The sequence below is a fragment of the Piliocolobus tephrosceles genome, chromosome 6 (assembly GCF_002776525.5).
Source record: "Piliocolobus tephrosceles isolate RC106 chromosome 6, ASM277652v3, whole genome shotgun sequence".
Classification (NCBI taxonomy): domain Eukaryota; kingdom Metazoa; phylum Chordata; class Mammalia; order Primates; family Cercopithecidae; genus Piliocolobus; species Piliocolobus tephrosceles.
Genome location: NC_045439.1, coordinates 44,221,630 through 44,244,868, shown reverse-complemented (window position 1 = coordinate 44,244,868; position 23,239 = coordinate 44,221,630). Strand labels below are relative to the sequence as shown.

Genomic DNA, 23,239 nt, shown 5'->3' with positions numbered 1-23,239 from the left:
GGTCAGAGAGACAGTTTGTTATGACCCAGCCATCCCACTACTGGGTATATACCCAAAGGATTATAAATTATGCTACTACAAAGACACATGCACACGTATGTTTATTGCGGCACTATTCACAATAGCAAAGACTTGGAATCAACCCAAATGTCCATCAGTGACAGACTGGATTAAGAAAATGTGGCACATATACACCATGGAATACTATGCAGCCATAAAAAAGGATGAGTTTTCGTCCTTTGTAGGGACATAGATGCAGCTGGAAACCATCATTCTTAGCAAACTATCACAAGAAGAGAAAACCAAACACCGCATGTTCTCACTCATAGGTGGGAACTGAACAATGAGCTCACTTGGACTCGGGAAGGGGAACATCACACAATGGGGCCTATCATGGGGAGGGGGGAGGGGGGAGGGATTGCATTGGGGAGTTATACCTGATATAAATGATGAATTGATGGGAGCTGACGAGTTGATGGGTGCAGCACACCAACATGGCACATGTATACATATGTAACAAATCGGCACGTTATGCTCATGTACCCTAGAACTTAAAGTATAATAAAAATAAATAAATAAATAAATAAATAAATAAAAAGAAATCAATAACAGAACAATATCTGAAAAATACCTAAACACTTGGAGATTAAATAACACACTTTAAATAACACGAGTCAAAGAAGAACTCTCAAAAGAAATTTAAAATAATTTGAGCTATATGAAATGAAAATACAATTTAACAATGTGTAGGACAGGATATCGCAAAAGCAGTGCTTAAAGGGAAATTTATAGCTTTGAATGCATATACTGGAAAAGAAGAAAAATCTAAAATCAATAATCTAAACTTTCACCTTTGCAAACTAGAAAAAGAGGAGGAAATTAAATCCAAAGTAAGTCAAAGAAAAGCCATCATAAAAATTAAAGCAGAAATAGCTGAGCACGATGGTTCAAGCCTATAATCCCAGCACTTTGGGAGGCCGAGGCAGGTGGATCATGAGGTTGGGAGATCGAGACCATCTTGGCTGACAAGGTGAAACCCCATCTCTACTAAAAATACGAAAAAATTAGCCAGGCATGGTGGCGGGTGCCTGTAGTCCCAGCTACTTGGGAGGCTGAGGCAGGAAAATGGCGTGAACCCAGGAGACAGAGTTTGCAGTCAGCCGAGATCACACCACTGCACTCCAGCCTGGGTGACAGAGTGAGAGTCCGTCTCAAAAAAAAAAAAAAAAAAATTAAAGCAGAAATAAATGAAATTGAAAATAGGACATACATTTTTAAAAATCAACAAAGCCGAAAACTGATTCTTTGAAAGGATTTTAAAACTCAGAAAACCAAACACCACATGTTCTTACTCATAAGTCAGAGCTGAACAATGAGCACACGGACACGGGGAAGGGAACAACATATACCTGGGCCTGATGGTGGGGAGGGGATGCCAGGGAGTGGGAGGGAGAGCATCAAGAAGATTAGTTAATACATGTGGGGCTTAATACCTAGGTGATGGATTGATCGGTGCAGCAAACCACCATGACACAGGTTTACCTCTGTAACAGACCTGCATGTCCTACATGTATATCCCAGAACTTAAAATAAAATTAATTTTTTTTTTTTTTTTTTGGTTGGGCATAGTGGCTCATGCCTGGAATCCCAGCACTTTGGGAGGCCAAGGCAGGCAAATCACCTGATCTCAGGAACTCAAGACCACCCTGGGCAACGTGGTGAAACCCTGTCTCTACCAAGATACAAAACATTAGCCAGGCGTGGTGGCATGCGCCTGTAGCATGAGAATCACTTGAGGCCAGGAGGCAGAGGTTGCAGTGAGCTGAGACTGTGCCACTGCACTCCAGCTTGGGTGACAGAGTGAGGTTCCATCTCAAAAAAAAAAAAAAATTAAATCAATAAGCCTCTAGTCAGGCTAACAAAACAAGAGAGAGAGAAGATACAAATTACTAATATTAGAAATGAAAGAGGGGACACTACTACAAATTCCATGAATACTAAAGGGATAATTAAGAAATACCATGAACTCTGCCCACAGATCTGATAAATTTGATAATGAAATAAACCAAATCCTTGAGAGACACATCTGCTAAGACCCACACAAGAAAAAAATAATCTGAATAGAACTATATCTATTAAAGAAATTGCATCAATAATTAATAACCTTCTAAAACACAAAGCACCAGGCCCAGACAGGTTCACAAGTGAAATCTATCAAACATTTAAGGAATAAATTATACCAATTTCCTCCAATGTTTTCCAGAAGGAGAGGCAGAAAGAATACTTTCTTATTCATTTGATGAGACCAGCATTACCCCAATACCAAAACCACACAAAGACATCAAGAAAAGTGCAAACCAATATCTCTCATGAACGTAGATGTAAAAATTCTCAACGAAATATTGGTTTTGTTAATGTTCAATTTAAAAATTTTAATCTAACTATGTATTTTTAAAAGTATACACTGTGACCAACTGGATTTGGTTCTAGGTATGCAAAGCTGGTGCAACATTTGAAAGTCAATTAATGTAATCCATAACATCAACAAGCTAAAGGAAAATGACATGATCATATCAATGGATGTAGATAAATCATTTAACAAATCCAACATCTATTCATGATAAAATACTCTCAACAAACTACAAGTAAAGAGAAAATTCTTGAACATGATAAAGAACATCTAAAAAAAAAAAAACCTACAACTAACATCATATTCAAAAGTGAAAAGCCAGAAGCTTTCCTATTAAGATCAGGAACAAGGCAAAGATGTTCCCTCTCATCACTTCTTTTCAAAATCATCATGGAAATCCTAGCTAATGCAATAAAACAAGAAAAGGTACACTTACTGGGAAGGAAGAAATAAAAATGTTATTGTTCACAGATGATTATCCATGAGATGAGATAATTATCTATGTAGAAAATATGAATAAATTGACCAAAAACCATGAAACTCATAAGTAATTATAGTAAGGTTCCAGGTTACAAGGCTAATACAAAAGGCAATTGCTTTTCTGTATACTAGCAAGGCACAAGAGGAATTTGAAATAAGAATCATAATGCCATTTACTTTGGCCCTCCCCAAAATACTTAAATATAAATCTAATAAAATGTGTACATGATCTATGAGGAAAACTACAAAACCGATGAAATACATGAAAGAGAACTAAATAAGTGAAGAGATATTTCATGTTCATGGATAGTAAGACTCAATATTGTCAAGATGTCAGTTCTTCTCAAAATGAACTAGAGACAACAAAAACCCAGTCAAGAACCTAGGAGGTTATTTTGTTGATACAAGTAGACTGATTCTAGCTTATATGGACAGCCAAAAAATTCAAAATAGCCACTACAACATGGAAGTTGAAGAACAAAGTCAGAAGACTCATGCTACATGACTTTCAGACTAACTATAGAACTATAGCAATAAAGAGAGTATGGCACTGGTGAAAAAATAGACAAACAGATTAACTGATCAGAATAGAGAATCCAGGAATAGACCCACATAAATATAATCAACTGATCTTAGAAGAAGGCAAAAAGGCAATGCAACAAAACAAACAGTCTTTTCAAAAAATAGTGATGGAAGAACAACTGGATATCCACACTGACCCTACACCCTTCATGAAATTTAACTCATAATGAATCGTATAAAATATAAAATGCAAAACTATAAAACTTATGGGAGATAACATAAGAGAAAATCTAGATGACCTTGAGTATGACAATAACTTTACAGGTACAACACCAAAGGCACAATCCATGAAAGTAATAATTGATAAGCTGGACTTAATTAAAATGTAAACTTCTGCTCTGCAAAAGTCACAGTCAAAAGAATGAGAAGACAAGGCACAAACTGAGAGAAAATATTTGCAAAAGACATCTAATAAAGTACGATCATCTAAAATATAAAAACTCTTAAAACAACAATAAAAATAAACAATGGACAAAAGATCTGAACACACATCCTACCAAAGAAGATATTCCTATGAGAATTAAGCATATAAAAAGATGTTCAGCAACATATGCCATTTGGCAAACACAAATTTTAAAACATCAAAACAGATACATTTAAACAGATACCACTACACACCTATTAGAATAGTCAAACTCCAAAATACTAACACCGCCAAATGTTGGCAAGGATGAGGAACAACAGAAATTCTCATTCATCGCTGATGGGAATACATAATGTTGCTGCCACTTTGGAAGACAGACAGTTTGAAAGTTTCTTACAAAATTAAACATAGTCTTACCATATGATTCAGCAATCATGTTTCTTGGTATTTACCCAAATATGTTTAAAACTTATGTCTACATATAAACCTGCACATGAATGTTTATAACAGCTTTATTCATAATTTTGACAAAACTTGGAAGCATCCAAGATGTTCTTCAGTAGGTAGGTGAATGAATAAATAAACTGTGATACATCCAGACAATGATATGTTATTCAGCACAGAAAAAAAAAAAAAAAAGGAGCTATCAAGCCTTGAAAAAACACAGAGGAACCTTAAATGCATCTGACTAAGAGAAAGAAGCCAATACGAAAACACTACAAACTATCTGATTCTAAATATGTGACACTTAGAGAAGCCAAAACTATTGAGACACAAGGGATCAGTGATTGCCACGGGTTAGCAGAGAAGGGGGAAAGAATAAGCAGAACATGAAAAAAATTTTAAGACAGTAAAACTAATCTGTGCGATGCTGTAATGGAGGACACATGTCATCATACCTCTGTCCAAACCCATTAAAGGTACAAAATCAAGAGTGAAAGCCACTAGAAACTATCAACTTTGGGTGACAATGATGTATTCATGTGGGTTCATCAACTGTAACAGATGTACCACTCTGGTGCGGAATTTTCATAGTGGGAGAATCTATGCATGTTTGGGAGCAAAGGGTACATGGGAAATCTTTGTACCTCCTCAATCTTGCTACAAACCTAAAAGCAGTCTTAAAAAATAAAGTCTATTTTTAAAAAGGTTCACACTCTTTACAAAGTTAGATTTAAAAGCAGATTGCTCAGGACTCAATGTTGGCATGCTATCATCAGCTGGGGATCACAGTGAAAAGAAAAATCAACCAATTCCAAGAAGGATTGGCTAGTGCTATGGTTTGATAGGTTTGTCCCCTCAAATATATATGTTAAAACTTAATCTTCAATGCAATAACGTTGGGAGATGAGGTCAAATAGAATGTATTCAGGTCATGAGGGATCTGCCCTCATGCATGGATTAATTCCACTGTAAGAAGGGCTTGTAGAAGCGGTTTGCTGTCTTCTGCTATGTGAGGACACATCATTTGTCTTGTCTGCTCTTCTGCCTTCCACCATGTGAGGACACAGTAGGAAGGCCCCCACAAGACACCAGATGCCAGTGCCTTGGACTTCCTAGTCTCCAAAACTGTGAGAAATAAGTTCCTGTTCTTCATAAATGACCCAACCTGTGGTATTTTGCTATGGCAGCACAAAACAGACTTAGACAGGCAGTATTTATATGGATTTAATAAGAATAAAACTAGGAAAACAAACAGAAAAATTAGGTACATCCTAGTTACACTACTCAAATATTATTTTAAATTATCTATACACTTTAATGAAAAGGTAATGGCAAGCCAACTGTATTAAATAACAATTTCTAACATGCTATTCTTTGCAGAAAGTCTGAGATGGCAAGAAAAAGGGACAAAGAGGATTCTAACTTTCTGACAAAAGTTACGGAAGTCTAGAAGCATAATTAGCCTCTCTGATTTCCTATTCTTGTTTTAATGACTAGATCAGAAATAAGGATTATTAATGTAATTATATAGGATAAAGTGAAATAATGCATGTGGCAGCTTGACAAGTATAATTCATGAAAAAACAATAATTTAGAAAATTATTTTCCATAAACTTTTCTGAAAATTAGAAGTATTTACATACTTCCACTTAGTAGTCATTGTTCTATTCATTCTTTCTTCTAAAGCGATGCATGAGTTATCTTTCCTCAATTTCATTTTTTGACCTAGTTTTTATGTTTATCACTTATTAAGACTACTCATTATCATCAAAATTCCCCATGTATCATATGTCCTAAATCCTCCTATGCTACCAAACTGCATGTTATCTGCAGCTGCTCCATCTTTGATGATGTTCTATGGCTCAACTCCCTCTAATCTCTGCAAATTCAGGCTCCCTGAACCTCCCAAAGCTGTATTCCAATGCATACTACAAAGAAGCTCAATCCTATTCTTTGGATTCTTAGTGACAACATTCTTTTACCCTCTGTTTATGGCTTTTAGAACATTTATGTTCCTTCTTTTTAAACAGAATGCCTTCTTCAATGGAATCTATCTTTTCTGCCTCACAATCTTCTTAAAGAATCACATATTCAGTTCATGAATTCCTAGTAAACCAAAACTACCTTCAGAGAGCATGTTGACAATCTCGAAAATAAAGAATGTTATTAAGTCTTTTATGTCATTCTGCACTTGCATCATGTAAAAGGATTACATCATAATTTTCAGACTCATATTCTCTCTTATTCCCAAGACACCATTAATGTACTTCCTCTTCAGGTTTAAGTTCTGTTTTATTTTTATGTCATTGTACAACTTACTAAAACCTTGCTAACATTTTACTGCTTCATGTCAATAAGTCACCAGTATACCTTAAGAACAATGAAGAAATACCAAGGAGATGGAAGACACATTGTTCACCATCACAGGATTTATAATCCAGCTGAGGAAACAAACATACAAATGAAATAATCATACTCCATCAGACTAGCAGAATTCTACAAGCAAAATTTATTAGTATCCCTTTTCCCATTTATTCCTTATAACCACCTTGTGATATAAGTAATTTAGCTATATACTCCTTCCCTTGTTTTACATCATGGAAACTGAGAACCAGAGTAACCCTCTCAAAGTCTCAAAACAAATATGTCCTAGACAAGGCACAAGACTCCAGAACATCCAACAGCTGATATAGTGCTTATGAACACACACAAATCAACAAAGGAAAAAATATTTTTAACTATATTAAGATGCATACCTATACAGATGAAATATGGTGAAGATATTAATTAAAGCTGCTTGGGAATGATGCAGGCAGGCTTCCTGAAAGAAATATGTTCCAGAAAGGTGAATGTTATAATAAGGGGTAATAAAGAGCCAATCTACAGAAACTGACCCAGAAAGAAGGCAAAGAATGCGTAAAATAGTATGAATGAAGAAGCTGATAAACGTGGATAAATCTAAATAAGAATTGACCATTAAATATTAATAAAACAATCACAGATTAAAAGGAAAAATCAAAAAATAATGTAGGCCCAAAATAAAAGACAATAATCATTTGAAAGATGAAGGGGAACAGAAGTGCTTGAATTAAATGAAGAAAGGTAAAGATACTTAGAAGCTTCTGGAATTTAAGTCAAACACTGATGTTAAAAATGTACAAGTAATCGATTAACAGAAAAAATTCCAAACCAGTAGGAGGAATCCAAGAGATTAAAGAAAAGTTCAATCAATCCAAAACCTGGAAAAACAAAAGGAAAAAGAAAACAGCAAAAAACAAAGATAAGAAAAGGCATTTAAAAATAGAAAATAAGATGTACTAAGTAAATCAAAACGTAATTAATCACAATCAATGTAAACAGATTAAACTTGCCTGTTAAAGAGACTTTCAGAATCTATACACTACTCATAAAATACATATCCAGAAATACACAGACCAAATACACACCAACTACACAAAAGTAAATTTAGCTATAATAGTATAGAGCAAACTAGACCTTAAGCAAGGAAGGCATTATTAGGGACAAAGAACATTAGAAAAATGTGGAAGAAATCTCCCAGAAAGTATAGCAAATTATAAAGGATTGGAAAATAGGAGTTTTTTTTTTTTTAAAGGAAATTACAGGAGTGGTCCCATAGGTACAATATCTGAATAAAAGCAGTTCCAGAAAGAGAGAAAATTTAGAAAAGGTCAGAGGGCTGGAGAAAATCATAATAGGAAAAATATCGAGACAGTACCCATGTTTTTCCAGACTGAAAAGGACCACCTAGTTAATACCCATCAAAACTGATGAAAATAGATCTGCACAAAGGTATATCATCAGAAAGTTACAGAACCTTGGGACAGAGAAGATATATGAAACTTCCAGAAAGAGAAAATAGGTCACACGTAAAGGACCAGAAATCATAATGACTTCAAGTTTCTTATCAGAATTACCGGGAGATAGAGTACAATGGCATTGTATCTTTCAAAATTCTGAAGGAAAATTATCTCTAGCCAAAATATTATGGCTAGCTCAACCATCAATTAGGTGAAAGAGTAAAGAGAGGTTTGTTTAAGAAAATGATATTGACAGAATATCTCTTGCATCAATGTAATGAAGGGAGATTTAGATAATTGTCAGAGAACTTTGCGGCTGAATTAGTGATAAGAACATAGAAAACGTAAAATCAGACAGTTATCAGCTCCCAGAAAAATGGAAAGTGCAGAAAAAGAAAAGTAATTACAACATGCTGCAAGGATCAGCTAGAAAGTGCATATTTGCAGTCATAATAATATAAAGACTTGGCAGGGCCCAGTGGCTCACACCTGTAATCCCAACATTTTGGGAGGCTGAGGCGGGCGGATCACTTGAGGTCAGGAATTCAAGACCAGGCTGGCCAACATGGTGAAATACTAAAAAAAATTTTTTAAATTAGCTGAATGTGGTGGTGTGCATCTCCAGTCCCAGCTGCTATGGAGGTTGAGGCAGGAGAATCGCTTGAACCTGGGAGGCAGAGGTTGCAGTGATCATACCACTGCACTCTGGCCTGGGTGACAGAGCAAGACTCTGTCTCCAAAAAAAGAAACAAATTAATAATAAAAATATCAATGCTTAATATTTATTGAATCAAAAGGATGATACATTGTGAGAATGAGGTGATGAAAATGGTGCATGTAAATAGTAAGAGAAGGTAGAAAGGGGACCTAAAATCTCACCTGTCATAGTGAGAAGTCAAAGACAAAACCTAAAATTGACAAACCAAGAGGTAGATATGTAGTCACATCGTCTGGTGACATGGAAGCAAATAATAAAAGAATCTGCCGAAAAATTTGAAAGTGGCACTCTAGGGTCTTCTCTTTTTTAAAACGAGACATTGCCAACTGTTCTTTATAGAGATTTTACCAATTCATTCTCCCCTGAGCAGTATATAAGAGTGACGCACCACATCCCACTTGATCAAGTGAGGTCCTGTAAGGGGTAGATGCCAAGTCAGGGTTATTTACGCAATAATTTTACTGACGTAAATGCCTGGAAAGGACAAAATGGGGAGGAGGGGAACACGAAGAGCCTTTGGACTACAATGCAAGTCTAACACCTGTGAAAGAGGGAAGGAAGACTCAGGTAGGAAGAAAAAGCTTAAACTTTTACATAATAAATGGACAGTCCCAGAGCAAAAGTTGCACCTATGGACAAGTTATAGTATTCCCACCATACTCAGACATTGACGGGGAGCAGCCCTGGGGAAATGTGTGAGCCCAACTTCAATATGTGAGCTGCAGCAGATCAGAAAAGGCAGCAGCCTTCAGTTAACTGTGTTCAGTGCTGTGTTGGAAAATGATTAACAACTAGCTCTACAGAAAGTTTTTTAAAAAGGCCTTGATTTGTAGCTTTTGCTACTTTCTGTGGTGTAAATACTCCCACTGTGGCTAATTTCAAGCTACCACTGTGAGATCACTAAATGTTGAATTAAGAAGAGATGCTAACAACAGGCTTTCTAAAGCCAGGAGCTGGACCGAGGGTGCTGCTGACTGTACTCCACACAACACATGTTTATGAAAGGAGATTTAAGCAGTGTGCCTACTTAGCTACTACACTCAATAGCCTAGCGTTCTAATAGTTTCGGTCTTTGCAGTGTGATAAATGAAAATTGTATTTAGTGCAGATTTACTTTGCATTTCTTGAATATGAGCAAAATTGAGGGAATCTTTTAATATAAATATTATTGCAGTATTACATATAATTATATATGTATTTTTTATTATACAATATATTTACTGCAATACTAATCAAACCAATCTTTTGATTATTTTTAATGGACAGAAATTAAAAATACATGTAGAACATGACATCTTTAAGTACGTATGCATTGTGGAATGACTAAATCTAGCTAGTTAGCATATGTGTTTCTTCACATAGTTATCATTTTTGTGGTGAGAACACTTTACACCCACTTTCTTAGCATTTTTACAGAATGTAGTACATTGTTAACTATAGTCGCCATGTTGTATAATAGAGCTCTTGAATTTAGTTCCATCTAACTGAAGTTTTGTATTCTTTGACCATCTCTCCATTCACCCCACCCCCTGGTTACCATCATTCTACTCTATATGAGATGAACTTTTCTAGATTCCACATGAGTGATTCCTTTTATTAAAATCTTTAGGCCTATGTTCTAAATAACCTAGCTATTAATGTAATCATCTGTGCAGTGTGCAAAACATAAATATTGCTTATTGTCCCCATTATGTGATTTGCATTTTCAAAATTAACTTCTTTAACTCACTTCAGAAGATAAATTTGAAAAAAAAAGTCTTTAAAAGCTTCATGTACGTGGACTCAAAACTTGGAAAATGAATTACTATGATTTCTTTTTTGCCATAATTTGTAAAGTAATAATTACATATACAGTATGAAAACACAATGTCTATATTAAATTTGGGGGAAATAATATTTGTATTATTATAGTTGATTGAATGTAAATATTTTATGGAAAAAGTCACTGAAGAAAAGTTTCAATCTATCTCCCAACACACATAGAGAAACAATAATATATTATAATGTATAATAAAAATAATAACAGAATAAGGAATTTTCCATTGAGCAGTCTACAGAGTAGAATCTATAGGAACATCTTAGGACAATTAAGTTAGTAATATTACCATTATTAACACATTTTAATAATAGATATAGTCTATACTGACTCTTCTATGTATTATGAATTGAAATTACTGATTGCATCCTATTAGCTTGGTGTAACAACTTAAATATCATCTGCTATTAAGTTAGAGGCTGAGAAGCTGCGAATGAAGTAGTCTTTTAAGCTTTTACATATTTTAATTACTTCTAGGTGCACTGATAACACTGAAGAAGCAGAGTCTTATATTAGACCAGACATCAGAAGTCATCTGATATGGTTTGGTTCTGTGTCCCCACCCAAATCTCATCTCGAATAGTAATCCCCACATGTCAAGAGAGGGACCTGGTGGGAGGTGATTAGATTATGGGGGCAGTTTTCCCCACACTGTTCCCATGATAGTGAGGGAGTTCTCACGAGATCTGGGGGTTTTAAAAGTGGCAGTTTCCTCTGTGCTCCTTTCTCTCTCCTGCCGCCATGTGAAGAAAGTCCTTGCTTCCTTCCACTAGGATTATAAGTTTCCTGAGGCCTCTCCAGCCATGTGGAACTGTGAGTCAATTAAATATCTTCTGTTTATAAATTACCCAGTCTCAGGTTGTATATTTATAGCAGTATGAAAATGGACTAATATGTCATCCAATACCCACAAATATATTCAGACAAAATGTAAAGCAAAAGCTATGAGGAAGAAACCAAAGTGGCAAAAATTCAAGAATTGCTCTTTCATAAAACTTTCTTTATCTTTATATTAACTCTACCACTGTTACCATAAGTATCTTGAGAGGAGCAGTCAATAGATCTGTGAATGAATAGAGTTTTCAAATGCTGCAGCTTTTCAAAGAAAATATATCTACTTATTAGGTTGTTATAAAAGTAAATGTGGTTTTTACCATTAAAAGTAATTGTGAAAACCACAATTACTTTTGCACCAACCTAATATCCTCTTTCAATCAATTATGTAGTTTGTGAACCGTAGTTGACTTCAAATGCCACCACTTTTCTTCTCCTCCACTTCTTCCATTCACAACCTCCAATTCCCAGTAATTAGTACTTTCAACCAGATACCAAGGAAAAGAAATAGATGAACAATAACTTAAGGTGATCAAATGCAATAACTTTTGGCAAGGGTTTCAAGAAAGTTGAAAATGCTGGCTAAAAAGAGGTTTGGATTATCTGTGGAATCCATTTATCCTGATGTTTTCAAAACATGTGACCCACGGTACTCAGAAAACCAAAACAAAAGACTTACCTCATCCACATTTTCAAAGGCATTGATGATGTCATAAGGTAAACAAGACAGCAGATCGATCACAAACCAAGTTTTCAGATAGTTCATCCTTATGAGTTTAGGGTCAGAAATGACCTCTCCACCAGGCCCCACGAAAGTTGTGTGAAAATTTAAAACGATGTCAACCAGAAAAATAACGTCCACCACACTATCCAGTACCAGCCAGGCTATGTTGTTCTGTTTTGTTTTGAAGGAAACATTATAAGGAACCATAATGGCGGTGTAGAAGGTAAGAATTAAAATCACCCAATCCCAAGTAGTTTTAAAAGCACAATAATGTAAAATAATGTGTGGTGGCGTCTTCGGCGCTTCTTGTTTATACTGAGGAAGGATATCTGATCCCAGCTGAAGAACCTAAAAGAGAGAAAATGTGTTTATACATGACTAGGTTATCTCTGCACAGTCAGTGATGAGTTCAAATCTACTGGCAGTCAAACCACAGCCAGTCATGCTCCACAGTCTTGCCTCCCCCTTTTCCTGAGTTGTCCTAAAATTTGTTCACAGGAAGTCACTCCAAGTCCAAGCGCTCTACCAAAGCTGGTCTTTCTGCTGTTCTATCTGGCCTGCTCTGACGCAGTAGCCAACACTGATCCACAACACTGCTAGATGTCCACTTCTTCAAGTGCCTCCAGCACACTCACTCTGTAAGCCCCCCTAGAATCACATGGCTCTCATGGACTGTCCGGCAGTTATTTGGGTGACACACCATCATCTATTCTTCATACACATTTAGCACCTCGGGAAGCATAACTTTGATTCTGATGGCCTTGCTGGACCCCGGCATCGCACTGTTGGTGATGTTGTTGTTGAATGATACTCAGCAAGGGCCCTGATGGCTGGCACAGCAGTGTAAAGGATTGTAAAGGGTATCACCTGCTTTTTCCCTTTCTCCCTTAGATTTGGACTTAAAGAATATTGTGTTTCTTGCCCAAGTGCAAATTTCCTTTAGGGAAAAAAACATTAAATACTCAAGTTTGTTTCTGTATACCTATTTGACAAATGGAAAAATTTCAGCGTAAGGTTATATGAACCTTGAATTATACTAATTAGGTCTAATTACAGTAGAAAAAAAAAGATAAAAAGCAGATGACAGAGCAAGAGTAGAGGTTTGTGTATCCCTGGGCAAAGGTAACCAACACAAGACATAGCATTGCCTTCTGGAACCTGGAACCTGGGAATTCTAAAAAATAGTTGAGGCAAGCAGATCACGAGGTCAGGAGATCGAGACCATCCTGGCCAACATGGTGAAACCCCATCTCTACTAAAAATACAAATATTAGATGGGTGTGGTGGTGCGTTCCTATACTCCCAGCTACTCAGGAAGTGGAGACACTAGAATCACTTGAACGCAGGAGGCAGAGGTTGCAGTGAGCTGAGATTGCGCCACTGCACTCCAGCCTGGCGACAGAGCGAGACTACATCTCAAAAACAAAAAACAAAAAAACAAAAAAGACAGTTGAAGGGGTAAACCAAAAACTTCTGCCCTTTGCCATCAATGAAGCCAAAGACACCGTATGTGTTAAAGAGTTTGGTAAATTGAAATTTTTAAATATTTTCAACAGCTTTGCCCATCATATGTATTCAGTTATTCAGTGTCTCTAGGACTAATGGGACCCAGGAGGTAGGAGTCAAAAAGTCCAAATCATAAAATCATAAATGCATTAAATATTTAGATGTAGGAATGGATAAAAATAAAAATACTTGTTAGCATGTAACTCTGAGTTATATGCCAAAAAGCAAAACAAATATACTAGCATCTTTGGAAGCTTGGGAGAGTAGCCTAAAGTTCCTCTCACATACAGAACTTATGTATCGGAAAACTAAGAATATAATATCCATTGTTACTATTTTTTGATATGGAAAACATCATTGGTGGTCTCTTTAATTGTATGTTAGAATTGTTGTTTTTATTTTGAGGTTTGTAAGAATACTTGTAAAGATATTTTATGTATTTGCCATTATCAGTACCTCAGTTATATTTTTCCCATGATGTCTTAAATTACTTAAGAGCAAATTATCCTACCAGGAGTGTAAGTCGTGTTGGGGTGAAGCATTATATATATACAATTGTACATAATCGTGGTTTTTCTTTTACCTTTCAACCACGGGCCTGTCAGTTCCAATTTCATTGTGCTACACATGAAAATTGCCTTCATATTCAATGTTAGTAGTTTACCATCTATATATACACAGTCTATGTTTAACCGCAAATAAATCAAACTTGGGAAATAAGAATAAACTCAGTGCCAGGGTGCATTACCACCTTCATGGACCCTACGCCTTTGTTCCTTCCTGGACTCCTTCATGGTGAAACCCCGTCGCTACTAAAAATACAAAAGTTAGCCAGGTGTAGTGGCACATGCCTGTAGTCCCAGCTACTCTGGAGGCTGAGGCAGGAGAATCACTTGAACCTGGGAGGCAGAGGTTGCAGTGAGCTGAGATCACACCACTCACCGCACTCCAGCCTGGGCGACAGAGCAAGACTCTGTCTCAAAAAAAAAAGAAAAAAAAAAGTATATATATATACATGTGTGTGTATATATGTGTGTGTGTGTGTATGTATTATAACAGCATTCCTGTAAAGATAAATACATTAATATCACACATTCAATTTTCATTTTTACCTAAAAGTTACTCTGTTTTCTTCTGCTGTTAATAGAAATGGAAACATCCTGTAGGCCCGTAAAAGCGCTGTGGGGCCCTGGACACTGTGCCTACTGTGCTAACAGATGTCAGCCCTGCTCAGTACCCCGGATTAATGCAAGTCTCCTCTAAAGATGCAATGGCATCACCCTAAGTTCAGAAAGTCTTAAACCTAGCTATACATTAAAATCATCTGGGGAAGTTTTAAAAGAATACAGTATACTTATACCTAGACTCCACCCTGGAGAATGATTAAATTGGTCTTGTTTGGGTTCTCAGAGAATCTATAGTTTCAAAACCTTCCCAGGTGTTTACAATGTACAGCCCAAGTTAAGATCTCTGTCTTATATTTCCTTAGACATTCAGGACCCAATTCTCTAGACAGTGATTTGTGTATGTAAAGCCTCCAAAAAAATGCAAGATGAGGACAAAAAGGAGGAGGAAAGGGTAGAGGAGGACAAGGAGGAGGAAGAAGAGGAAAATGGCAACAATAAAAAGCAGTGCACAAAAAATAATTGAAGCTTGATCTTTTTCATACGCAAAGCATTACCTCAATCTTCACTCTGTCCCTGGGCTCTTTTAAAAAACAGTGCGTAACAGACTCTTCACTTTCATTGTTATTTCATTTGTGCTTTTATAAGCAATAAGCCTTTGGTGGAGGGAGGATGAAATCACATTTTTTTGATGTATTTTTGTACCAATACAGACACATTCTTCCTCTGTGAAGATCTGAGAGCACTGACTCCAACAAAGTCAGGCCCGCTGACTGATGTGGCGGGGTGCATGTATTTATCTCTACCCAACATAAAAGTGAACAAGCTAAAGGCAATCAGCAGGGTGTCAATGCATGCGGAAAATTAATTAACTACCTTTATGGAGACTGGAATCTTTGAAACTGGGGATCAGCTCCAAATTTGGGGGATCAGGTAGAACTGAGATCAAATTTATCTGTCTTTGAAAAAGTGAAAGAGCCTAAAATTCCACAGCAAAACCAAATACTTGCGTTCAGCAAATTACATGAGTTTTGAGTACCACTGGAAAAACAATATTGTTGTACTTATTTGATATTTCTTTTATGTCTATCTTTGGAGATTAAGAGCATGCGCTGCAGGGCAGGTATTCAGACTAAATGTCTATCGACAATCTTGTTATTTCTGTGTGCTCTCTGAAACCGATCCTAAGATCTGACAGAAAGCAGTTTTATATCAGAACCAGGTTTATGAATAAGGGATGACTGGTAAAGAAACTAACACTAATCACAGAGCAAAGAAAAAAAAAAAAAAACAGATGGGATGAAATAGGAATAAGTTTCTCAAAAGTAAAAATGAGAAAATGTCAAGGGGAAAGTTTCTTTCTTTTCCCTGGACATACAGAAAAACAATCCTGAATGATTCTGGGTGCTAAGGGAGAAGATTTTCTTCTCTATGGCCCCCTTCCACTTGTTCTCACTCTGTTGTGTAACAGACAAAAGAAAAATCCTGAATAAGGTGTGCTTAAGACTCTGAAGGAATCATGACTATAAAAATTAACAATCACAGAAACAACCTCCTACATTTCAGCTTGATTTGTAGAAAGAAACAGGCAACTTTAGGCAGAAGAGTAAATAGCTCCAAAATCTAAGCATTTTTGCAAAAGAAAGTCGTATCTCATTGTCTGCTTTAAATCTTGTACTAATTGCATATTAACTTTTAAATATTGTGATTATTATTATTAGTTAATATTTAGTTATATTAACGTCTTATTTTGGTCTTCAGAAACATGTCTGCACATCAAAGGATTCATTTTTCCCCAAGCTAACAGTGCTGTTTAAAGCAGAAAACCGTAATAAGTCTTTTTGTTAGCCATGGTCTAAGGAAAACTCTATAGTCTTCTAAATTCAGGGAACATACTTTACTTCCTAATCCCCTCCAAACCAGAGTCAATATTTATAATGAGTTAAGAAAATTACTCTGAAGTGCTTCAACTCACTTTTCTGCAGCAGAGAAAACTGATAAGCATATGGATTTTATTTTATCTGTCTCTCTTTTGGTAAAAGTTACCTGAGAATATTTTGTGAGTTCAAACGTAGTGCTCAGCATAGTTTTGGTAGCTTAATGAGCTTTTTGGCATCTTTCAAACCAGTAACAGTAACACAGATTACGGTTATAGAAGACATGCAAACAATAAAACTACTAGCTGCCTCAGAGTTCTGTCCTCATTTTTTTTCTCCTTAGTCTCAGGGTAACATCATCTAGTCACATGACTTGAACAGCCATAATTGTAAGGATGACACTGAAGCCTACAACTCAAACTCAAATATCTTTCCAGAGTGCCAAACCCATAAATCTCACTGCCATTCAGGCATCTCCACTAGGACTTCCTCTCAGGCTCTTCAAACTTAGTATGCCCAAAACCGAACTCATGGTCATTGTCCTCAAATCGTCTTTCCTTCCTCTTACATTCGTCATTTTATTAACCAAGGGTACTATCTACCCTGTCGTCTAAATCAAAAACATAGAATCACACTGGACTCAACCCCTTGTTTCACACACTATTCTAATGTATCAACAAATGTGTTTACTCCAATCTTAATGTGTCTGCAATCCACCTGCTTCTGCTATCACTATCTTGCTGACAACCGTGGTCATGCTGACTTACTTACTGCTAGGACTTCCTCACTCGTTTCCCTACCTCCCCATTCTCCACAGATCCACTAGGTCACGCAGGAGTTTTTAATCATTTCGTGCCTTGGATCCCTATGGCAATCTGGTAAAAACTATGGGCCTCTTCTTAGAATAAAGGTTTTGAATTAACACAATAAAAACATGAAATTGCAAAAGAAACCAATTAGGATCCACCTCCCTTTGAGAGGTTTTTCTGAGACACAAAGGTCATTTTCCTGGCACATGAGACACCAGCCACCACCATTTCACTACATGCTACCTTACCTTCTCCTTCCCCATCTGAATTCAACTACACTAAAGTTATACTCAACGTCATCATACTACCTCATCTCTGAGCCTTTGTACATACTGGCCTCCCTAGTAGGAATAAACTGCATCCCTTCTTTACCTGACTAACTCTCACATTTTCCCTTCAGAATTCACTCAGTCCAGGTATCATCTCACTCATACAGCCTTCCCTAGGGCCCCACATTTGGGCGAATTCTCCTGCACAGGCTCCCACGGCACCCTGTCATTGCATTTTTTCACATCTTATGATCAGTTTCTGTTGGGTATTTAACTCCTTGATGACAGGGCCCATTTCTTATTTATCTTTACATCCTTTGCAGAGTGCCAAGCACAGAGCATACCCTGAATATGTGTTTGCTGCATATACTCATGAAGCAATGAAAGAACTCCCTATTTGATATGCTCAAAGAAAACTTATACTCTACAGACATGACCTGGGATGTCATAAGCTACACTCCCATTTCAAAAGTTGGAGAGAATGAATAGAAATATTTAGAATTTCTATATTTCTACAAGGGAAACATAAATTATCAGCTAAGTATTTATAAGATCATAGCCACAAATATCTATATTAAATCATTTTGGGGAAGAAAAATGTACCAACACCACCATCTTGGGAAGCAAAGTTTGTCTCATACTTACTTCAGCTAATCTTGAATGTTTGTGGACCACCTCTGTTTTATTCATTGGCGTGAGCTGCTGCAAAACACTTCGGCTATTTGTCAAAGCTCGTGTCAATCGGGCAAATTTCGTCCAACCTTAAAAATAAGGAAAGAAAGTCTCAGTTTTTCATACACAATGAATAAGAAATCCAACATTCTTGCTAGTATTAAAAAGATCTCAGCAACCACATAATATCCAAAATGAATGCAAAGTATCAAACAAAAGTATTTTCTTTCCTTCTGTATAGATGTGCTCATATATTTGAAATGTGGCTATAAAATAATGAACAATTTTTATGTGTGACTTTTGTGTTTTGCCCATATCTGTGATATAGTCCCCATAGCCAAGGCAACCAGCTATCCACAAAATTCTGTGCTCCTCCTTGCATTGTATAGCTTTCTTATTGGGATATAGCTGTCCAACCAGGAACATATTTCCCAGAATTTCTTGCATCTTAGTATGGCCTATGTCCCTGGTTCTCACCAATGGAATGTAGACAGAAGTAATGTGTGTCACTTCCATGCCGTGATTTAAGAAGCAACTGTGACTTCTCCATAATTTCTCTTTCTTTCTACCAGCTGGAAGGATGCAAATGACAAGGCCCAAGGGGATAGCAAAGCTTCTGAATAACTGCGTGGGAAAATGCCATATGCCAGCCAGGATCTTTTGCCTTGGACTGTTATATGAGCAAGAAATGTGCTTCTATTGTATTAAGCCACTGAAAGTTGGGGATTTATTTGTTATAGCAGCTTGTCTTACCCTAATAAAAAGTCCTTCATGCATTTGTGTGTAGATATAAGAGAATAAAACTGAATTGCAGCAAATCTTACTTTTTATGGTTTATCTCACACACTTCCATCTTCCTTGTAACATAGCAAAATGTTATTTATCTGTTATTAACAACTGCAGTGATACCTAAATTTATTTTTGGAATATCTAGAATTGTTAATAATGCCTTCTGAAAGAACAGTGACTTTTGGGGGAAAGAAATGCAATTTAATAGGAAAGAATTTTCTTATGGGGCCTCAAATTGCCAGCACTGAAATCATTAATCTCGAGGAAATGTCAATAAGAGGTGAACAAATAGAACATAACCAGCCATACTCTTGTCCTGTCTCAATTATCCTTTCTCTAGGTATCTCAAAAGCTCCGATTCATTAAAAAATGTTGTTAACACTATCTGATAACTTCTACACAATTACCCTTCATGAGGTCATTTATTAGGTAACTCCTTAAAACTGAAAAACTCCTGATGTTCCAAAGGAATGATGGCAATGATGAAATTTCAGACAATATGACAAAAAAAAATTAAGGAAGAAATTCTGGAAATACACCTGTACACCTGCCTAATATCTGTCAAACCATAAAACACAGGTGATATCATTCTTTACTACTATTCAGGCTGATTCTGATTTCATTTAAGCTTTGTATTGCCCCACCAATTCAGGTCTCTCTATGTATTCAATAACTGGATTGGAAAAGAAATAAACTGGCATCAGTTGATGGAAAGTCTTTATTTCTTCTACATTAATGGGCCCCATCCTAGTAATTAGAACCAAAAAAAAGGTTAGGTTTTGGGAATCATATGCAACCCTAAGACTTACCCTGTACAATGTGCTGCAGAAACAAAAAAAGGTATCAGATATGCTACCAACTCTAAAAACTCAACATTAATGAAAAACCAACATGCAATCTCTATGACAAATTGAGACTTTTTCTTTTGAGTGCCAGACTTATGTGTCTAATTAGCCACTGGACCTTTCTTACTGCAGTGTTCTACAGGCATCTGACAACACTCAACATGTCCAAAACTGATACCACCTTACCCCTTCATCACCCACTCTGCCTCATTCATGCATCCCTGATCTTGTCGAATGGCCCCAAGATATTTCTAATTGCCCAAATGAGAAACTTGAAATTTGCCATCCTCTTTTCACTATTACCTACACACACAGACACACACACACACACACAATTATTTCCCAGCCTTATAGATTATAACATCAATAAATATCTCTCAAATTGAATCTCCTCTCTGCACCCTACTGACATACCATTTTTCACCTGAGTTAGGCAGCGTTCCAAAACCACATCCTCATTGCATGCAACATTCTTTCTAAAACACATGCCTTTTACCCTATTACCCTTTACAGAAACCTGAAGGCCTCCAGGATAACACTGTATATCCTTGGTATACAGGTCATTTATTTTCTGATCCCAGTGATTTGCTCTGCCTCTCTCTTGCCACTTTCTCACACATGCTCTGCATCCCAGTCTTATTGAAATCAATAGCAAATCAAATAAAGAATAAATTCAAAATGAAAATTAAATCTACTAGGAATTCTTTGTACACCCTATGCTGTTTTGTGTTTCCATGTTTTCACATGTTACAATCATTCTGCCTGCCTGGAATGTCTTTTCCCTCCCCCATCTGTCTGGCTAACACTTAACCTGGTAACTGCAGCCTCAGTTAAAGCATTACCTTGATGCTTCTTTGATTCACCCACAAGTGAGATGTGCTCTCCTCTGTACACGCACATCATGGGATGCATACCTCACCTGGTACTAACAACACTGATGCAACTGTTGATTAATATAATAGTCACTCTTGCTAAACTCTTGTTTTTCCCTCCATTCTTACCACTTGAAACAGGGCCTGGCATAAAATACACCACAATATAAATCAATCGTATTTGTAACTTTAAAAATCAGATATAAAATAAATCTCATATTGTTTCATTATCCCTGGTTTTTGGTTTGGTTTTGCTTTGTTTGGTAAAAGTGATGAGGGTGTCTTCGGATGACAGTAACTATATGAGTCATAGGTATATTATAATTTTACCTGGTGATAATTTGTGCACCTTAAATCAACAGAATGTTATAATTGCCTTGACTATTTCTAGAAAATTCCAAGTCAATTTTTTACTTACTGAAGGCTCAGATTTCTAAAACAGGTAAAATTACAGCTCTTGATATAACTCAGTTGGATTAAAAGAAATGCCCACTTTCATTCCCTGTGTGAAGAAAAGGTTTATCCAAAAAAATATTTTGACCAAAAAAAAGGAGACATTTAGGAATAAATTAAATGATCTATAAAAGAACACAAATCATCAAATTGCAGGTTTTCTCCGATTTCACAGTATCATTCATGAAAATAAATGTGAGGAAGGAGAAATATGACAATGAAAGCTTATTATCATCCTCTGGTTTTCCATTTGAAGCCATCACAAGCACATACTACAACTGTGTTTCTTAATGAGTAAGCAGTAGTTCCTAATAGAAAAAAAGCTTGTACAAATGTCTGCATATGTGTGTACCTTATTTTACTCATGAAGTCAGTGTGATCAAGGAATATTTCATCTCTTTTCTTTAGCTTATTTTAGTTTCTTGAAGGAAAAAAATCATTTTTAAACAGTAAAAATAAAACACAGGCATTTTTCTCCAAGAGTAAAAATAGGACTATCGTTGATTTAAAGAACAGAAAGAAAATGAAAGAGAAAGGTAATATTAACCCATCATTCTAAAAATGTTTTAAGTCAGCATATTCTGAGTAAGACTACCCTTGAACATAGATGAAAAGGGAATTGACTGCATCGTGTGACTTTTAGGTGCCAGATCTTGTATTTTCTATCCTTGGTATTAGTCCATTCTCATTCTGCTATAAAGAACTGCCTGAGACTGGGTAACTTATAAAGGAAACAGGTTTAATTGACTCACAGTTCCACATAGCTGGAGAGACCTTGGGAAACATGCAATCATGGCAGAAGCGAAAGCGAACACGTCCTTCTTTACATGGCAGCAGGAAGGAGAAGTGCTGAGCCAAGAGGGGAAAATCCCCTTATAAAAACATCAGATCTCAGGAGAACTTACTCACTATAATGAGAACAGCATGGGGTGACCACCCCCGTGATCTAATCACCTCCCATGAGGTCCCTCCCCCAATGTGGGGATTACAATTCAAATTACAATTCAAGATGAGATTTGGGTGGGAACACAGAGCCAGACTATATTACTGTGGTTGACTAACACATAGTGGGCACTAGATCTGTTTTTGTGGAATGTTTTATTGAATGGTTTTGTTTAGTGAATGAATTAATGATGATTAATGAGGAAATAAGTTAAATAGGACTACAGCATCTGCAATATACATAAATATTTAAAATTTAAAGAAGAAAATATATTCAGTTCTTAGGTATCAGCATAGCTTATATGAAAGAAGTCTTTTGGTTGAAGAAGGTAGGAAAGGCATGGTAAGGAAGGTTAGGGAAGGAATTCTGGAAGTGTTAAGGATTATAATCTGCTTTCAGAAGGAGAACTTGGTAACTGTTGGCAGAAAAAAAAAGTGGTGGTAAATGTTGAACTGACTCAGAGGTACCAGAAGAGAGAAATTTAGAAGAAAAGACTTGGAAAGGATTCCTTCTTCCTAGAGAAATCAAAGCCAAAGGCGGTTGTAAAATTGAGTAATCATTTATGAGTTTTGCTATCAAAATGCCCTAGAACGTGGCAAATCAATGCAAAGCAAAGGAATGCTTTGGTCCACATTAAAATCAATGGGAGCATTCAAAGATGAGCTTTCTGAGCTACTCAGTAATCTTTCAATTTGTCTCTGATTAGGGCCTTCTTGCAGTTTCGGTTCCAAAGAGTTAGGATTTTTCTCACAACACCTATGCTGTCCTTCTCTCCTTACTGTCAGCACAAACCCCTCCCAAAAACGTTATTGAAAAAAGCAGAAACATGATAGTCTTCTTTTTAACTTATATAAAGTTATGAAGTACAAGTGCAATTTCTTTACATGCAT

At 36.4% G+C, this 23,239-nt stretch overlaps 1 protein-coding gene across 2 annotated transcripts in view; it reads right to left on the bottom strand.

Annotated features, from left to right (window-relative positions):
- KCNH5 (potassium voltage-gated channel subfamily H member 5) overlaps positions 1-23,239 on the bottom strand; it is a 952,486-nt gene that overhangs the window by 294,633 nt on the left and 634,614 nt on the right. For both annotated transcript variants that reach the window (XM_031935711.1, XM_031935710.1), the window contains exons 5-6: positions 18,421-18,536; positions 12,146-12,538 (exon numbers count right to left, since the gene is read on the bottom strand). In XM_031935711.1, the coding sequence (XP_031791571.1) occupies positions 12,146-12,538; positions 18,421-18,536 (509 nt within the window). The remainder of the gene's footprint in view (positions 1-12,145; positions 12,539-18,420; positions 18,537-23,239) is intronic.